This window comes from Anguilla rostrata, chromosome 15 (assembly GCF_018555375.3).
Source record: "Anguilla rostrata isolate EN2019 chromosome 15, ASM1855537v3, whole genome shotgun sequence".
In the NCBI taxonomy this organism is placed as follows: Eukaryota; Metazoa; Chordata; class Actinopteri; order Anguilliformes; family Anguillidae; genus Anguilla; species Anguilla rostrata.
In genome coordinates, this window is record NC_057947.1 from 10,885,775 (window position 1) to 10,906,178 (window position 20,404).

At 41.1% G+C, this 20,404-nt stretch overlaps 1 protein-coding gene across 1 annotated transcript; it reads right to left on the reverse strand.

Annotated features, from left to right (window-relative positions):
* Window positions 1-43: 43 nt before the first annotated feature.
* Window positions 44-18,535, reverse strand: itgb2 (integrin, beta 2). The gene is made up of 16 exons (XM_064310845.1): window positions 18,375-18,535; window positions 16,370-16,427; window positions 15,186-15,277; window positions 13,897-14,104; window positions 12,992-13,162; window positions 12,413-12,654; window positions 10,145-10,303; window positions 9,104-9,199; window positions 8,748-8,837; window positions 8,262-8,396; window positions 7,619-7,803; window positions 7,066-7,298; window positions 3,926-4,148; window positions 2,785-2,993; window positions 2,149-2,315; window positions 44-1,429 (listed from the first exon to the last, which is right to left on the reverse strand). The coding sequence occupies exons 2-16, from the start codon at window positions 16,422-16,424 to the stop codon at window positions 1,364-1,366; spliced, it is 2,331 nt and encodes a 776-aa protein (XP_064166915.1). The 5' UTR covers window positions 16,425-16,427; window positions 18,375-18,535; the 3' UTR covers window positions 44-1,363.
* Between the last annotated feature and the right edge of the window lie 1,869 nt (window positions 18,536-20,404).

Below are 20,404 nucleotides of genomic sequence, written 5' to 3' on the forward strand. Positions count from 1 at the left end.
CAAAATGAAACATTCATAAATTAAGGACTCCTTTAAAAAAATGTTTAAATGTGGGGCCCATTGATTTTCCCCAGTTTTATTGTTTTCACAGTTAACAAAGTAAAATTGCAGGTATGGGAGAAAATCTCCTTTGAATGGGATGAACAAGTCATGAGCCATTTGCAGGCTTGGCTAAAGTCTGCAATGCACAATTTAAAATAAAAAATAGCAAAACAGCAAAATGGTAATCATAAAGAATGTGTCCAACTTTTCACAGTTACAAAAAAGAAGGAATGTGTGATAATATCAGGGAGTATGTTTATCAGCCCATAATAGCCTAAAATTAACTTGTTGCTATGGGCTACATACCTGTGGAAGAGAGGCGAGACATTTTATGCTATCAATTAAAAGCGAAATCGTAAAGCTCGTAAAATAGCCTAATAATAATGACAATTTTTTTTTCTCTTTTTAACTTTTTCACCAGACAAGTTCACATGCAAAGTTATACTAACTCTCTACAGTCTGCAGTCATCCGCTTCTGAAAATGCAGATACTGTTTGAATTTGTGCTGTAACATAAAACAACGAGGATTCATCAGCATCAGCATTGGTCAACATGACAAATATCAGTTATTGTAATCAGCCCATATTTTTCCTATAGTGCACCTACAAAAAATTACCCACGGAACACATACAATGCTGTGTGTGGTATGCTATCCTTTACCACGTTGTGCATCACCGCACCATGATGCAGCAGTTCTCAATATCAGTCCTGGGGACCCCACCCATGTATGGGTTTTGCAACAGCCAATTCCTTGCTTAATTCAGGCTGTTGAACATATGTGTTTACGCTATTTCAATTTATTTCCTTAAACTTATTAATGCAAAGTAGGTTGGGCATTTGCTTTGTCTTTGAATTCCTCATTATTTACCAAATGGTCAGTTTTAGTGGCCAGGCGTCCACACTTTCCCCTACTGATTTACACTCTACTCTACTGATTTACTGTTGTGTTGATCTACTGAGTCTTTAATTTGATTTTGAGGAGAACCTTGGACATCTACACTCTTCAAAATCAACTGTGCGGTCCGCACACGTTGCACATAATTGGACATTCCCAAATTAGGGTGGGAATTGGGCACGTTCAACCCCACGTGAGCTGCCAAATTTATTTAAAAATTAAAAAAAGAAGGTAAATAAATTCTCAAAACATGAAGTGTCTAATTGAGAAAAATGAGAAGCTTGTTAAAATTCTGGGATTGCAATTGTGGTTAGAACAAAAACCAGCATACACCGGGGGGGGGGGGGGGGGGGGGGGGGCAGGGTTGATTTTGAGAACGACTGCCCTAACATACTTGATTTCACATTTTAAATACAGACGATGACATTAATCCTCGCTGAAATTGGGATTCTGAATAGTGGTTGTTGCAGTCTTGAATAACGGATTCTCGGCCTGGGGAGAAAACAAACAGAACAGTGAAATGTTGCACACAGGTCACAGGCTAGCAGTGTAGAAAGAAATGATCACAGTAAACAGAAGAGATTATGGACTAATCCCCGTTTAGTTCCAAATATTTCCATAATATTTCTTGAAACCTGCACGTCTCAACCAACTGTCAGGGCATGATTTTACATTTAACCCAGGAGAGAAGCCTCCATCTGTGGTTCATATAGATCATGATGATCGTTTCTGTTTCTTTAAATCCAGTGATGCAGTTACACTGGGCCAGAGATTAAAAGATTTCTGTTACTGCATGGGGTGACTTTTCCAAGTGCTTAGTGAGACATCCAGCGTATAACAAGTTCTCATGTCTGCATAAAGCCCTGCATGTGTATTTGGGTGTTTTTAATTCTGTGATGAGATTCTTACTGTATCTGTGTACGGGACTTATGTGTGAAGGATACTTGTATTCTATATCAGTAACCTCTTGATAGTGAGTTTTTTAAGTATATGTAAAATAAATAATAATTCTTCCCCATGCAGACCCTGAGATAGTATCATAGTTTGAGTTGTGGTTTTGTATTGTTTGAAAGAGCGATCCTATATTCTGTATATGTCCATATTTTTTGATAATGAATACAATAGTGATCACAAATATATATATATATATATATTTGTTATCACAGCGAAGGAGAGGTTTTCAAATTGCATGTTTGACGAGGAAAACTCACGTTACTCCACTTTGCTTTCTGTTTTTCATTCTCAAACTTGCGGAATTCTTTCAGATCCTTCATGTAAAGTAAGGCCTTGATCAGAAGCAAGGCGAGAAGGCCGATCAGCGCTACCCCGGCGAGCGTTCCCCCGGCGATGGCGGCCACGTTCGGGGGCTTCGGGCATTCTACAGTAAAGGAGGAATAATGTCACTGCCATTCACTCAGAACTAAGCAAGACTTTTAATGTGAAAAGTTAATACTGTACATAACAACTATTAAGCCGTTGCAAGATGTTATAATGACCTCTCTGTAATTAGTATCTCCTGGGTCACATATATACACAGTGAGACAGACAGTCCAATAGTTATGACCCAGGTGACTCAATGTCAACCTTTTATCAGTGGGGTAACATACTGTAAGTGTTTATAGTATGTCACACAAATCTGTCTGGGTAGACTGATTAGAACATTCAGAACATTTACATGTGCTGCTGGGAAATGTAGTGTAGCATATCCTGACCAGCACTGGCTTAAATTGGTGGCAGTTGCCCACCATATTCACCAATATCCACCGCTGGACCCCACAGGTTGTATTGTATTTACTGGGATAGCGCACACGGAAAATGAGCATGTGCGGTGCACGGAGCAAACTGACCTTTCTCCTTCTGGATCAACACCTCGTATTTATCGATGCCGTCCAGCTCTTTCATGGAAAAGACGATGAAGCAGTTCTTGGAGTCCTTCTCCCTGCACAGCTTCTTAGCAGTTAGCTGGTCCACCACCTTGTGCTGAATGTCCCGGCACTGCTTGGAGCAGTTCTCACTGAATGGACCGCTATTAAATCCCAGGCACTCAACGCAAGCCCTGAAAAGTTCCCAGTGAAATCTCATTCTCAACACGTTTGCTCCACATTCATATGTATAAGGTCATATACACACACAAACACACACAAAACATCTGCACATTTGATAATGGAACATATGACTATTTGGGTACTGAAAATACCATATGTGATCAAGTATTGTCATTCACAGTGACAAAAACAAATGACCAGTGTGGTTATAAGATGTAATTAATTTGTCCTTTACTTTTGAGTTAAACATATATGCAAAAGAGAGAGAGAGAGAGAGAATATTATTTTGGTGTAAAGTTGAGTAATTTCTGTGTGTGTGAGAGAGCGAGAGAGAGAGAGGGTTATTTTGGTGTAAAGTTGAGTAACTGCTGTGTGTGTGTGTGAGAGAGAGAGAGAGAGAGAGAGAGAGTTATTTTGGTGTAAAGTTGAGTACTTGTTTATGTGTGTGTGCGTGTGAGAGAGTATTAGTTTAAGTGTAAAGTTGAGTAATTGTGTGTGTGTGTGTGCGAGAGAGAGAGTATTATTTTAAGTGTAAAGTCGAGTAATTGTGTGTGTGTGTGTGTGAGAGAGAGTATGATTTAAACGTAAAGTTGAGTAATTGTGTGTGTATGAGAGAGGGTGAGAGTATTATTTTGAGCATAAAGTTAAGTAATTGTGTGTGTGAGACAGAGAGAGAGAGTATTATTAGTTTAAGTGTAAAGTAGAGTAATTGTGTGCGTGTGTGTTTGTGAGAGAGAGAGTATTAGTTTAAGTGTAAAGTAGAGTAATTGTGTGTGTGAGAGAGAGTATTATTTTAAGCGTAAAGTTGAGTAATTGTGTGTGTGTGTGTGAGAGAGAGAGAGAGTATTATTTTAAGCGTAAAGTTGAGTAATTGTGTGTGTGTGTGTGTGTGTGTGTGAGAGAGAGAGAGAGTATTATTTTAAGCGTAAAGACGAGCGCTTACGCAGCTTTGGGGCAGGGTGAGGGGCACCCCGGGCACTCCTCGCAGAAGGGCAAGGTGTACCCGTCCTTGCACTGGCACACGTTGCACTCGCAGGTGCCCCGCCCGCTGCACACGGTGCGGCTGTCGCCCTTCATGCAGGCGTCGTTGGACTTCCTGCACTGGCAGGCGCTGCCCTCGTAACCCGGGTTACAGATGCACTTGCTGCAATCGCACTTCCCGTTTCCTGGCAGCGGAACAGAACAGACCCCCCGCGTTACCTTCGTTTACCTTTACGCGAATTCTGTGCATTCAACATGTTCTGCTGAGTTATTATCTATTTATTTATTTATTCATTTATTTACTGTGGACACGGTCATAATGTGCTGTGCATCTGAGAAAAGTTCATTAAGTTAATGAGATGATGATTTCAGGTCCAAGCCAGGGTTGTGCAAAATTCAGAATTTTATCATTTGGTCCAATTCAGTTCATGAATTAGGAACAGAATTTAACTGGCCACAACCTACAGGATGTTGAACTGGAATTTGAATTGGAGAGACAGGAAGTGTGGAGCAGTCACTTGTCCTAAGGTGCTTGCTAAGTTCGCTTCAGTGCAAGATTTTGTTTTCACTTAGTTCCACTATTTCTTCTCGATTTTGCAATCTCGATCTCGTAGCTCCCTCAAGATTCCTTGATCCAGCACTTCATTATAGGGCTATGTGGCTCAGCTGATGATCAGTGTCTCAGAGACTGGCAGTTAATCGGTCATTGCGCGAAGCTGTGGTAAATTTTCTCTTGTCCAATGAGGATGTGAAGACACCCTTCCTGTTGGTATTAAAAGAGGCAGGAAATGGCATGCTCTGGTTGATTTTTGATCCTGTCCTCTCATACAAAGCCCCTCATTCCCACAGCTTTATTTTAGTTTGTTTTATTTATTATTTCCTGTGAACCTTCTGGTCTTTTATGACGTTCTAGTGGAGATTTCTATTGCTTTAGTTGTGATACATATGGGGGCTAAATGGTAGGAGGGTTTGGAAGCCCCGCTATTTTCAAGATTTTCTATTTGAGAAACGCCTGTTCTGGGTCACCTGTGGCAGGGAGACGAGCAGGACTAGCCTTGGCTAATCATTCCCAATATTTGTTTTGTTTATTTATTAAAGCTAAAGTTAAGTTCTGCAAACCTGCATATCTGCACAATTCCTTTTAACTGCTATTCAATAGAAAATATTAAAAATTTATAAAGGTAAATTCTAATTTAGTTTTCGTTTGCACTGAATAGGCATTTGTTCATTAATGTATATTGAAGAGATGTGTTTAAGGCATAATTTCAATGAAGTTCTATATTCTTTATTTTATGATGTTAGAACTAGTATCTGGTCTCTTTCCTGATCAGCTGAGGTTTGGGGATAACAGTACAGGTAAACATGTGGAATTTAATTAATTGCAATTTAAAGAAATTCCATTCAGTTGCATGTTGGATATCCGGATTACCACCTTTAAGGAACAGGTGATGCAAACTGATCTGGCAAACTTGCTGTGTGTGACTACAGTAGTGTTAGCTGTTTCCTTGCTGTCTATCTCCCCCCCCCCCCTTCCTGTTACAACACCAAAGGAATGCTTTTGGGGAAATTAGGGCCACACCAGAGGTCTCTCAAATGTATACGATGTATTGGAAGGTTTTCCCTTGAAAGTTTTATGACTTCATTGCCTATTGGGGATCAGAGATCTTGTGTGGCTATATGTTGCACAAAGATCCATATTCCTCTTAAGTTTGAATGCAATCTGTACTATTTAATTGAAATCACTGAGTAAAAACCTTAATGTCTGTATAGATAAGGTTTTGTGAGGCCCGATTGTGTTGGAAGCTACATTTTCAGGCCTTTCCATTTAAAAGCAGAACATAATGTAATAATGATTGTTTTGTTACATGGAAAATATTAGAAGAGTAAAACTGACTGTCTTTGACAATTATTTCTTCATTAGAAATAGGTGCAAATGTCCTTTTTTAAGAGAAATGCAGCAGCTGGCTGGATTACCTCAACATATTCATGCTTGGTGTCTTTTTGATGGACTTAAAACCAGGAATCTTCTGATGATAATGTCATAGCGTTTCGCCCTGCTTAAAACCTCATAAGGTGGCTTTAATGTGTGAATGTGTCAGCTTTCAGACAGTTCCTGCCTGGCCCTGCTACCACACCTCCGTCCTTTCACACCTCAGCCAATCAGCCATGACGCCCCCATCTCTCTGAAAAATCCCCCCACCCTCCTTCAAACAACATAAAACGCATACTTTCCTTTGCTCGGGTCTGTCTGTAGTATGTGGGTGCTACACTTGAGCCAGTTAATGTCAGCTGTGGTGGAGATTTGTGGGTTATCTGCTTTGCCATGCGAGAAGCCTGAAGCTTGAATCTGGGCCTGCTGTTTCTTTTTATTTTAATCTGGTTGTGAGTTGTACATTTTGATAAAGGCTAACCCAGCAGGTTGCTCTGCCTATCAAGAAAATCTAAGATTTAATTGATAATATCTTGAACAGTAATTACCAGATTAAATCAAATAAATATATTTTAAATGTTGGATAAGTGAGATGTTTTAACCGTTGATACACTTGTGTTCAGTATTCGGAGTGCTGGATGTTAAAACAAGGGTCTTAACTGGTTAAAACCACTGAATTCAGAACATAAATGTTTCACATGCTCACTGTTCCCACACACACAAGAACTTCACTACATCTGACCTAATTTACCACAAAATAGAAATAATTGTATCATTCATTTCAGCTAGAAACTAGCTACATACAGAGAATTTTTGTTATATTTGTATATATATTTATGTGTATTTATATTTAAATCTCATTTTCAATTGAATGTTCGACTGTAGATGGGCACTTCAAATGTTCATTGTAGGGAGAAAAACATAATTATTAAAGTTTCTCATACGTTGCTTGTCTGACTAAGCGTATTACGATATAAAGCCTCAATGAAAAAAAGCTTACATTCAAATTGCGACGTATTGCATCATGTCTGCTGCCTCAATTCAAAATGAATTCATATTCATATTCCCTGTCGGTTTTGTTACGATGTTTCTTCCTGCCGTGAGCTAAAGAAGCGGAAGCGGTTAGCAGGGGTAGCCGAACGCGCCACACGCGCCACACGCGCCACACCCACCTCCGCACAGCCTGTTCTGGTGCACCTCGCAGCTCCGGTCGTCGCACTCGCAGTACGTCCCGTAGATGGTGCGCCCGTCCTCCCCGGCGTGGCAGTTGCACACGCCGCACACGCAGTCCCCCAGGCCCGAGCACTCCGTGCCGTTGTCCCGCCGGCACTGGGCCCGCAGCCGGTCCTCCCCCTGGGCCCCCGCGTTGCACTCGCAGTTCTGACCCACAAACCCCTTAGAGCAACTGCCACAGAGAGAGAGAGAGAGAGAGCTCTGACTAACCCCTTAAAGCAACTGCCACAGAGAGAGAGAACACTGATTAAACCCAAAGCACTTAACCCAACATCAGCAATAACAGTGGAAATCAAACCCTTTAGAGTAACTGCACAGAGAAAGAGAGCTCTGACTTAACACGAAGCACTTAAACCAACATCAGCAATAACAGTGGAAATCAAACCCTTTAGAGTAACTGCACAGAGAAAGAGAGAGCGCTATAGAGAGAAGGAGAGAGGCCATATGATGGGCGTGACATGTAGACACATGCACAGGCGTGGTAGTGCATACCTGCATTTTCCACAGACGACCTGTCCTTTCCCCGAGCAGTGGCCCGGGTTAGGCGGGTCCCTGCATTCACACTGGCAGTGCGTTTTCACGGTGACCTTCATTCTCTCTCTGAAGCCCAGCGGTCCAATCAGAAACGATTTCTCCGCTATGCATTTGTCCGCGGTCACGGTCACGCTAAATGTTACCTTTAAAGAATAAATTAATATAAATATATGGAATTATATGTTATTCAAACCATGGAAATAACTTTATGTCATATGCATCTTGCGTGACATTAAAATATCTCTGCCTGGAAAAAATCGGCTCATAAATATGAAAAAAAATATTTTACATAAAACACATAGCAATTTTGAACAAAATGAGGAACATGCCCTAACCACATGCCCGGGGGGGTGGGGGGGGGCATGTTCCTCATTTTGTTCAATGGTAATGGTAAATGGACTGCATTTATATAGCGCTTTTATCCAAAGCGCTTTACAATTGATGCCTCTCATTCGCCAGAGCAGTTAAGGGTTAGGTGTCTTGCTCAAGGACACTTCGACATGCCCAGGGCGGGGTTTGAACCGGCAACCCTCCGACTGCCAGACAATCGGTCTTACCTCCTGAGCTATGTCGTTCAAAATTGATAAAGTTATTTACCTACCTCCTGACCAATGCCAACATTGTTGCATATGCCTCTCGTGTCCTCTCTATGTCCACCTTCACAGGTTGATCTGTATGAGACCCTGACGTGGTCTGGGAGCTCGAAATGGTTCACAATCACATTGGAGGAAAGGCTCTGTGTCAAAACATAATCCAACCTTTTTTTTTTACAATTTCATTGGGCCTCTGTATGCAGGAATTCGGCCACCAGTCCTGCTGTTCTCCATACTTGTGTAGCATGGCATTATGAAACATTCTGTTTGTCTTAAAGACAACATCGGTTGCTTTTCTGTCTGTAAACTTTGTCTATGTTGAATTAAGGTAATTCCTTTTTTTTTGTATTTAATAGTATTGACACTCATTTTGAGGACCAGACCTTCTGAAAAGACCATGCTCCATTAGAAGTTATTAGAGTATCTACTTTTTTGGGCATGTATTGATTTTGTATTTGATGCACTGAAAGCAGGGAATACCAAAAATAATTTACCTTGTATGCATTCGTAATCAGAGATACAACGTTGCTTGAATCGTCTGACAGCACACCGACTTCAGATTTGGGAATCATCTCTTTCAGTTTCTGTGCACATTTAAAAACACGTGTTACTAAACTAGCCATAACACTCTTTACGCATGAAGAACACAATAAAGCTTTATTTGATTACAATCCTTAACACGCGCAGCTGTACGAGACGCTAAATTGATAATTAACCCAACAGCATGTGGCAACCGCGGCTCGGAGAGTTTGCGTGCTATGTGATTTCCATGGTGATGATCAGACTCGCGTGCTGTAAATGCGCTTTTTTCCGGCAGTTTCGTGCCTCCGGTTAAGAATAGAATCCTTGCCTTGTACACATCCGCGATGTTGCTAGTGACGGCGAAAATGGGCTGGATGTTATTTTCTGTTAGCTTCTCTGCCACCTGGCCAACGGAAGGGTAGTCCTGGAAACAGAGCATAGCAGTTATGTGGCTTTGGGATCAAAATCGACAAAGCATTTCTAATAACATGAATTCTAATCATTCTGTGTTGCTCCATTTGAATGTTCTTGGGTGTTTACCGATATAGGCTATAGGCAATTTAATCTTTTTTAAATCGAACAAAAAACAATAATATATAATGACACTTAATGCATGCGACTTCGAGATGAAGACGCACAAATAATTTCTTAATAGGCCTGAATGTTTGGGGCTCCTGGGTGTGCTGTGATCTTTAATGAAGCCAGTTTTGTTTTCTGGCCACGCTGAACAGATTGCATGGATGAGCTCCTTATTGTGTGGAGCTCCATATTAAGTGAAACATGCATATGTCCAGGCACTCTAATTAGTAGGTCTTGCCCCAAAAAACAAAAGATGCAGTCATCTATTTGGGTGATGCAGTCATGTATGCATAGAGCTCTAATGAGCAAACCCTACACCCCCCGACACACACACACACACACACACAACAGCTCTGCTGGGGGAGATAACTATTTTAAATACTTTAACCCTTTAAGTGCCTGTGAAATTTAAATGGAAAGAGGAACCTCTTGTCTCTCTTAGAAAAGAGATGTTTTATCTCAGTGGGACTAATATAAAATGTTCTTAATCTGAATATAACTGACAAAAAAGATTCTGACAACATTTAGACGCAATTCCTCTTTTCACATGATTGTTAATTTTGGTTTGTGATGTACTAGTCATAATTTCTCAGGAATGTTTTCGCATTATACTGTATTCTACACATGCACACACACATACAGTCACGTTCACACACACACACACACACACACACACACACACACACACACAAACGTACACACACATACAAACGCACAAACTCGTACACTAGCGCACACACGCATGTACACATGCACAGACGTGCACACACACACACGTTGCTGCACGTACCATATCGTTGCTCTTGCTGTACCCCAGACCCGCATCCAAGTGGCAATTGCCATCGTTGGGCTCCAAAATGGCGGCCAGTTTCCCGTCCCCCGCCATGTGAAAGCCAGCGTCGGTGGTGAACACCAGCAGGCGGGTGCTGTTCCCCCAGCCAATCTTATCCTGTGACAGATTACAGAGACGCCAAATGTGCCATATGTGCAGCTGCGCTAAACATAGCATTTTTTGCACAGCCTCCACTGACCTGCCTTCAGCGTAAGAACATGAGTAACAGTAAGCTGCATCAAACTCATATCGAGCCTAAGTCCATCACGTTCCATTACAGGCGTTTAGCAGACGCTCTTATCCAGAGCGACTTAAACAACATTTTACATTAAACAAGTTTTTACATTGTATCCATTTATGCAGCTGGATACATACTGAAGCAATGCAGGTTAAGTACCTTGCTCAAGGGTGTAACGGCAGTGTCCTATCAGGAATTGAACCGGCAACCATTAGGTTACAAGTCCGGGTCCTTACCCATTATACTACACTGCCGCCCCTTCATTGCAGCATACTACATATGCTGAAATGAAGCTGTCAGTTTAAGCTAGAAAAGACGACGGTGTTATTTCAATAACGACACCGCCAGAAAATGTAGATATTAATAGTGCACACAGTTATAATTATCTATATACCATGTGCACAAATTAGCCCTCAGATCGTAGCTGTGCCCTTAAAGACACAGATAATTTCCACTGTTGTTTGAGAGAGGGTTAAACAGGACAAGCTGGCAATCAGGTTAAAGAGACTAAGGCACTTATTTTTACATTGGAATACTTCTATGATCATGATCAAGCTAGCAAGTATCCAGACATATGTATGCCGCTAGGGATGTATCCGAATCCGAATACTGTATTCGGGAAAGCACGAATAATGCGATGGAAACAGATATTTCTTCTACCCGAAGTTGCTCGTTATTCGGATTCGGGAGAAAAAGTCAGCTCCATGTCGAGTTCATATAGCCCCTATCTAACGTTACACGGACAGAGAGAGAGAGAGAGGGAGAGAGAGAATTAATTTCTAATTTCTAATTTCTTCCATTACATTTTACCTTGTAGCCTAATTCAGTCAATATGCATCCATGCTGTATGTATCAGTCATAGGTCTTGGTCTTGTCTATAATGAACACGAAATCCATTCATGGTAACAGTTGCCACCAAAGGAAAATATGAGGACACCAGATGGTTTGCAGTCTATCCAAACTTATTCAATAGGGGAAAAAATAAATAAATAAATAAAAATAAAACAGGCAAAAAAAGTTAATGTAGGCTATTACTGTTTTTTCTGTTGTAAAGTAGTCATTCACGTTTCAATAGTGAACTGCAGTAACGTTAACACATCAAGAAACGCGAACGCATCATCATTGAAATGTAAGATTATTCCCTTCAACTGAAGGATATGTTTCTGTATATCTTTACTGTACATGGTTCTTATTTCCAATGCAAAACAGAATCTTTCGATTTATAAAACATTTTTTTCTGTTTCTGATTGTGCTGGTGTGCTGGGGTTCAGACAGTTCATAAAACTTAGTTTAGTTAAAAATAAAAAAGAGAGCGATGAAAAGTACAGTATGAGGATGTGGAAATATATTTCATAATTAATCATATGCCAATATTAAATCAATTTGATGCTTTGAAGGCACAACAATTGCATTGCCAATGAATATTAGGTTAGAAAATACAACATTTGCCTTATTTAACGTGACTTCCTGTATAAACCACGCCCACTTCCGGTCTTCTTTCCGAATACAGATACAGATACAGATAATGACGTTTCTGCACACCCCTAGTTGCCGCCACATATGTTGTTATCTCAAAGCTAGGTGTCCAGCATATTGACTTTCCATGTACATTTTCTTACAGTGTTCACAGTATAATAGAACTGTATGTGTCAATCACAAGTGAACCATTTAAATCAACCGTAACACTTTATGTGAATTCATACAATATTCATAAGACTCCTTCATGGCACCTTCAGAAATGCTACCTAAGCCTTCTTAAATGTGTGTCAACAGCCACAAATAGGCACAAGCTGTATTATGTCACGGCAACGTACTGTGGAGTGACATTATCACAACACACTAAGCAACACAAACAACTTGCCCATTTGCAGTTGTTTACTGTAAAAATCCTTCTGATGGTTCTATGTCAAGCTACTGTAATGAAGGACCAAGCACAGAAAGTGTGATTAAACCACATGAAAAGGAACGCGGGTGTAATACGGACTCACCCCACACACGGCAGTCTGCATGATGGCATCCAGGCCTCCCTCGGGGGAGTCCAGGTTGCCGGAGATGAACTGCTCGGAGACCCTCCTGTTGAACTCGTTCTGGTTATCGGTCAAGCTCAGGACGTGCCTGTAGCCGAACGGCGGCTGGCAGGAGCGCTCCTTCTCCGGGCACGGCTTCTTCAGCTTCTCCGGCCTGGTGTCTGTGAAGGGCATGACCGTCTTGTCCACGAACGAGCCGAAACCTGCAAACGACGGCGCCGTTACGAACACAGTCACTTTTTTAAAAACGTTTGAGGAAACTTAAAAGGGAAAATAAAAGGGAGGGGAAAAAAAGGGGATTTTCACCATCTGCAGACAGCAGTGCGAACACAGAGCCGGGCGGGTCCTGCTTCATTAGACCGACGAACTCAGTCACGGTCTCAGTGACTTGTCATTATGTTCGCAATTTCAAAATCAATCATATTGCACATTTACTACATGTACATTTACTAAAGCGGGGTGAATTTTTCCTTTAATCCTACGTTTACAGTGCGGTGGTACTGTTGCATTGCATTATGGGCCAGGGGGAGAGAGCGTTACCGATCCGAGCGCGAGTGGTGATCGTCCGCAGAGTCTTCAGTAGTTCCACCCCCAGCTTTTTCACGTTCTGCAAGTCATCATTCATGGAGTAGGAGAGGTCCATCAGGTAGTACAGGTCCACGGGGTAGTCTTCCGCCCGTTTGAACTTCAGCTGGAAGGTGTGGGGGAGGCCTGGACAGACAGTTTGAGCTTAGTCCCACTATACTCAACTCAAGAGCCTGATGCAGTTACTTACTGAAGCCAGTTTGTGCTTAGTCCCACTATACTCAACTCAAGAGCCTGATGCAGTTACTTACTGAAGCCAGTTTGTGCTTAGTCCCACTATACTCAACTCAAGAGTCTGATGCAATTACTTACTGAAGCCAGTTTGTGCTTAGTCCCACTATACTCAACTCAAGAGTCTGATGCAGTTACTGAAGCCAGTTTGTGCTTAGTCCCACTATACTCAACTCAAGAGTCTGATGCAGTTACTGAAGCCAGTTTGTGCTTAGTCCCACTATACTCAACTCAAGAGTCTGATGCAGTTACTGAAGCCAGTTTGTGCTTAGTCCCACTATACTCAACTCAAGAGCCTGATGCAGTTACTGAAGCCAGTTTGTGCTTAGTCCCAATATACTCAACTCAAGAGTCTGATGCAGTTACTGAAGCCAGTTTGTGCTTAGTCCCACTATACTCATCTCAAGAGTCTGGTGCAGTTACTGAAGCCAGTTTGTGCTTAGTCCCACTATACTCAACTCAAGAGCCTGGTGCAATTTCTGAAGCCACTTTGGTTACTGGGCACTACAGGACTGATAAGATTTATAAAATAAATGGTGACTGAACAGCACAAAGCAGGAGATGTATGGGGGGGATGCAGAGGTACAGAGTGCAGGCTGAGCGGGATTTGAACTGGGAGTGGAGCTCACCGGGGCGCAGGTCCAGTGTGATCTGCTGCGGTTTCAGCTGCACCGGCTCCTTATTGGCTGTGGAGGAGCGGGTGGTGAGCGGGAGGTCCTTCACCAGGGTTTGGGAGTTTTGGGGGGAGACGATGTTGTCTGCCTCGCAGCCTCTCTCTCGCAGGGCCACCCTGGTGTCACAGCGAACGGTGTCCGACTCGCCCTGCTTGGTGAAGTTCTGTGGGGGGACACAGTCTGATCAGCTGGGTCTGGTGGATCAGTACCAGAGTGGCTGAAGTTCTCATACCCAATAAGCTAGACAAAGGCACTGATGCAGATGCCAAACTTTCAATCCCTTACTTATGAATACATGAAAAAAGAAGATAAAATCCATACTTTTGATTTCTCAAATGAATAATTTAATTTCTTTCCAGTATAACGGAAGGGTGGAGGGTGTAAATTCACTGTATTTTAGGCACTTCCTTATAAGTAAGACTCTGTGGCGCTCTGCATTCTTTACAAATTCATTTTGTAGTGAGTTTCGTAATCTTTGTGACACATTTGCGGGGAATGAAAAATTTAGATGGGAAACTCTCCCTCCCTTGTGCTATGTTTGTGAAGACTTCCTTTTGTGACGACTATGTTTATAAAGGCTATGTGTGTAAAGGCTATGTTTGTAAAGGCTATGTTTGTAAAGGCTATGTGTGTGAAGGCTATGTTTGTGAAGACTATGTTTGTGAAGGCTGTGTCTGTGAAGACTATGTTTGTGTAGGCTATGTCTGTGAAGGCTATGTGTACAAAGGCTATGTTTGTGAAGACTGTTTGTGAAGGCTGTGTCTGTGAAGACTATGTCTGTGAAGGCCATGTTTGTGAAGGCTATGTGTGTAAAGGCTATGTCTGTGAAGGCTATGTTTATAAAGGCTATGTTTGTGAAGGCTATGTCTGTGAAGGCTATGTGTGTAAAGGCTATGTCTGTGAAGGCTATGTGTGTAAAGACCATGTTTGTGAAGGCTGTGTCTGTGAAGGCTATGTGTGTAAAAGCTATGTTTGTGATGGCTGTGTTCGTGAAGGCTATGTCTGTGAAGGCTGTGTCTGTGAAGGCTATGTCTGTGAAGGCTGTGTCTGTGAAAGCTATGTGTGCAAAGGCTATGTTTGTGAAGGCTGTGTCTTTGAAGGCTATGTCTGTGAAGGCTATGTTTGTGAAGGTTATGTCTGTGAAGGCTATGTTTGTGAAGGTTATGTCTGTGAAGGCTATGTTTGTGAAGGCTGTGTCTGTGAAGCTGTGTCTGTGGTGCTGTGTTGTGAGCAGGATTGCTCACCAGCTGCCTGCACCAGTGACAGAACGGTCCAGATTGGATGCAGTCCCCACAGGAGTGGATCACGGTTTTGGGGCATTCCTCTGCGTAGAGACCTGGAGGGCAGAGAGGAAATGGAGACCAGACCATGTTCTGAGCCAAAATGGGACTGACCCGTATGGAACATGTTCCCTACAGCCCTGCTTTACCTGGTCAGCTTTACCTGCTGTCAGTGGATTTCTACAACAGTGAAACACTAAGCAGGGGACTGAAAAACCAGACTCTCAGGAATGACCAAGCACATTTGGAGGTAAAATAATTCACATATAAAATAATACAATATAGTATGTGATTAATTTATTGAGTAATGCACAAATATATACAGTCAACCAAATCAGCATGTATCTACGTATTTAACTAAACCGGCACTTATCTGCATATTCACAGAAAAATCAGCACATGTATACATATTTACCAAGTCTACAAATGTCTAACTCTCCACCCAAAACTACGTAGATCTGCACATTACCAATATCTGAACACACATACATATTTACCCAAACCTACACATATTTACATATTTATCTAAATTTGAACATACAATATTTTGGGCTGATGTTTTAGTGTTGCTCTTTCTTGGCTGACAATCTACACAATACCCTTAATCTTTGAGAAAGGAATGTAGGAAATTGGGCACTATCAAATAAATCACATCACAGTAGATGTTTAGTAGAGGCTCTCATTCAGAGCAGCCAGCATATTATATTAATTAAAGATGATATTTTTTTATATCAGCTTTTCCAAAAAGCAGGTACCCACCCAGAAATACACAGTTCCTGTAATGTTATGTCAGCCATGTTAACTTACACTGTATAACACAACCAGTAATTACATGAATCAGATAATTTGCATTCATTTAGTTCTCAGCACAATTAATTGCTCAGACATTCAACAGCTAATATAATATATCAAATAATATAAATCTAAAATGCCAAAATCCAAATATTAGCATTTACTTATTTTATAACACTGAAATTAAAACGTAGTGTATATGCACACAGTGGAGCCACCAGTTCAGGTTTTGAGAGATGGTCTGGCCATAGTCACATCCTGGTATTCTGACAGATTTGATACAGGAATATGAGGCAGTGTCACACTCGATCTTGTGCATTTGGCAGTGGATGACGCACACCCTTTGTTCGACTTACCATCTCTGCCTATCAACAGCAAAATCTGCACTGTGAAACTCAGGGGGAACTGCATTTCCTGTCAAAAAGGAAATGCATTATTTCACAACAATAAAATCAATGGATCAATTTATCAATCAAATGTTGCTAAATATAAAAACCTACAAGGTGGTAAAGCATAATATTACAACTTCAGGAGCTATTTTTAATGCAGTGTTTCATACTTATAATTGGTTCAAGCTGAAGGAAAAATAATCAACACACTGAAAGAATGATCCTGTGGTGTAACGTCTCGGGTTGTGGAAGTTGAGTGAGCAGTGTTGGGGGATAGTGTTGGGCATAGTGTTGGGAGTTGGGAGACTGACCTTTGTGTTAGTTTAACTGACAGGATGTGTCATAAGAGTCCATGTAGTTTACATTTCTTTAAAAATAAAAAGCGACATGCTTTAAAATAGCTCTGACACTGACTCAGACCTGTGCAGATGAGTGTGTGACCCTGGTGAAAGATCGGTGGCAGGCCTAAAGGGGAATTTTTTGAACAGCACTGTAGGTCCTCCTTGCATCAGGCAACAACAAAGTCCGTTGATGAATCTCAAATTGTTTAAACTGAAAATTCTGAAAAGTTTAAACTGTGGTTTCCAGAAGCTGGGGCCCCTCCAGCTGGTGAAGTGTGCACATGCAGCAGGTTCAAGTCGCCCAGAGGTTCATATAAGGGTGCTTATTTCTGTAGTATGTGTCTGAGGCTATTTTGGTTTCACACTGTTTCAGTTCAGTTTGTTTCGTTTTCAGGTTTTTTTTTTCTTCTTTTTTTAGGGGGGGCTAGGACTGTGAAGGGGTAGGGCATGTGTGGATGTGTGAATAAATGTGTGAATAAATATCTCAGTCCATTCCAGCTCCAATCCCTGTGCATACAACTATTCAGTCTCTCTAAGGGATGTTTTTCCATCACAACACAACAGGTTTACATAAAAGTGTTAAGGATTCTGGACTTTTCACCGGTATAGACGCATTTTTTGTGATATGATATAAAACATTTATTTTCGAGTGTACAAGCCGTGGGATAATTAAGCGAATTAAGTGACAGTCTGTTCATTAATAATTGTTGTACTAGCTCATATTGTTGCAAGATTGTATATTGTTGCGTGGGGGCCTTGTTTTAGGCCAGTCTCTGCCCTTTACAAAGTGACTCAGGCTGGGTATTTGGTAACTCAACAGACTTTACCATAAAAGGTAAAACACCCAGTAGCATTCAATGATTGCTTCATGTTCCTTTTTTGGTATTTCATTATTATTATTATTATTATTATTATTATTATTATTATTATTATTATTATTATTAGTTTTGACTCTGACTCAGATGTGCAAAAGAACGTGTAACCCTGCCCAAAAGAGCAATTAATTAATTAACAAATGTAAATTCTTGGTTTTCCTGAGTTAAATATTAAATATTATTTTAAATTTGAAGGACCAATCAAATGGCTAATGAAGTCGACAACACGGGCTGCTAATGCTCCTGGAATCCTTTTTGTGAAACAAAATCTCTTCCTCCACCTCGAGAAGGAAGGCGCTATCAGTCCTGGCAGCATTCTATGCCAATACAAAAAGAGAAAACACTGCCATTTTTTGACATGCCCAATCACAGACATTCAAAGATTTCTTTCAAACCACTTTGAAAGCTAAACTTGCTCATTTTGGTTTTGATAGTACGCATAAATTCAAAATGAAAACATTGTTCTCTGGAAGTGAAACAAAACAGACAAGAGACGTAATCCATGGATATTACAAATATGAACTGCCACAATATCGCGCTGTAGAGATGCAGCCAGTTTCTGATACAGTTTTATACTATATGCTATGTTCTTAAAATCATTTAAAAAACAATGTTTCCATGTTATCGTGTACACACACACACATGCACACACACACACACACACACACACACACACACAGTGATTGAGTAAATGACAGGGATATAGATGCACATACTGCTACAGAGTCGGATTTGCATTAAAAAGGGCCTACTTACAGTTTAGAGATGAGCTCTGAAATCAGTCTCTGGACCCACTCAAGCACCACCGCTCTTCTCCGAGAGGAACCAGAACTTCTTTCTTCTGCAGTTGCCTCGGTAGCGTTGCAGTCTGAGGGCGTTACAATTTGGTCCACGATTACGGGAAGGAAATCGAGGGGAAGTGGCCAAATACCATAATGTGAGAAGTGTTGGGGGCGTGGGTGGGGGGGGGGGGGGGGGGGCTGAGGTTACAGTGTCACATTGAAACATAAATTAATTATTGACTAACTGTTATCATGGCTTTTGCTAAAGAAAGCTGCGCCTGGAGTAGCCAGTCCGTTGCCAGAGTTTTGGCTACGCCGGAATGAGGTCATATAAAAAAGAGTCTGTTACTGGCGTTTGTCTACATGAGGACCAGAGTTGTGACAATGAAAGTCAAGGAAGCCATTATGAAGTGGAGAAATAAGTGAAAAGAAGAAATAAGAAGAAAGAGGGCACTGGTGAGCTCAGAAATAACACTAATGCAAGTTCACAAATCCGAGCATAAGGGGTTATGCAGGATGGATCATAAAAAAGTAACAGCCCCAGTTTCATCATGGTTTATGTCAATCGCCATCACGACACCTCCCAAACCTTATAAGCACATGACCCTCTTAAAATCGTAATATATGTTTCTTCTCCTTCTGTGTTTCAACTTTTACAGACTCTAAAATAGCTGTGGAGCAAGCGAGTAGTTCCAGCCTGTTAAGATGCTTTTATTATGAAGGGGGACATTGATTGGGGTTGATTCTAACAGCAGATGGAAAACAGACGTGCTACCGGGGTGCAAAAACTGCACTGCCTCCAAACTCCAATCACCTGTGGTTTTCACCCACAGTAGCTAGCTACCATACCAGGCAAGCCACCAGACACTACTGGGGTGCAGAGAACACACAAAAACTATTAGGTGGCAGGTGGAAAAAGGAAACTGAATTTTGTGACACACTTAAGTGTCATGGCTTTCTGTTTTTGCTTTTTTGAAAAATGTTTTTGCATTCGTGTTCTGCGTGTCAAAGCCACGGTCATTTCGTTTTGTGCAAAGTATGGGTGCATGCATCACTGATGTCTTTATTTAGCTAGATACTGCTTTGGTTTACCTATCTTTCTCTGATCGAAAAGATTTTTTTCTTTCTCATGTTTGACCTGTCACACATATAAGTTATACGAGTTATCTGTGAACACCAAGATAAACCACCGTTCGGCATGAATTAATAGAAGTGACCCAAATTCGACCCTTAACTTTAAAGATGTTCAAAAGAAGGCCACAGTGACTGAAATTAGGACTATTGAATAATACATCGATTTTTGTCAATGCAGCATCTATTTTAATTTGTACGTACATATATTTTTTTTTTAAGTTTTTCATTTTAGTGAGATATTAATTTATACATTCTGTGTACTGTGCGGATTATATTTACTTTTTCTTTTATTTCTACAAAGAGCCGGACTGTCTCACAGCTAAGAGCCAAAATTCTTGCTTCCTCTTCTCTGGACAAGCAGCATTGCACCACACCAGAAGAGATGTATTTTAGGCATGTTTATTTGACGTCAACTGTCTAGTTTTTTTTTATTCCTGTTTCTATGAGCTACAGAAAGGGAAACCAAGCAGTGCAACAGTATGAATCTTTAAAAATGTAAAGTTCATTCCCCACCTTGGAATTGGCGTAGGTGGAAATGAATCATACACCATAAATCAATACCAGATGTATATTTTATATGGGTACACACAGTCAGTCAGTACCAGTGATAAAGGTCCAGTATCTTATTAATAATATTTATCTTATGCTGGCTTGCTGGTCTGACCCAAGGTGAAGAAGCGAAGCAGAACTAGCATAGGCGAGTACACTCAAAATAGCAAATAGTAGTAGGTCATTTGTTATTCCCATTCTGTTATACAAAGCACAAACTGAGACCCAGTTCATTATCGGGGCTTGTCTCGCAGAACCTGAAATGGATGCACTTATGATTGACTATAACAGGCATCCAAAGCCTTGGTCCTGCAGAGCAAC

Excerpts from the sequence above, each read along its gene's own strand:
- itgb2 (XM_064310845.1), bottom strand. The coding sequence starts at position 16,424 with ATGCAGTTCCCCCTGAGTTTCACAGTGCAGATTTTGCTGTTGATAGGC. Across the intron at positions 14,105-15,185 it reads GTCACTGGTGCAGGCAGCTG|AACTTCACCAAGCAGGGCGA; the intron begins GTGAGCAATCCT and ends GTCCCCCCACAG. Across the intron at positions 13,163-13,896 it reads CACACTGGACCTGCGCCCCG|GCCTCCCCCACACCTTCCAG; the intron begins GTGAGCTCCACT and ends CTGTCTGTCCAG.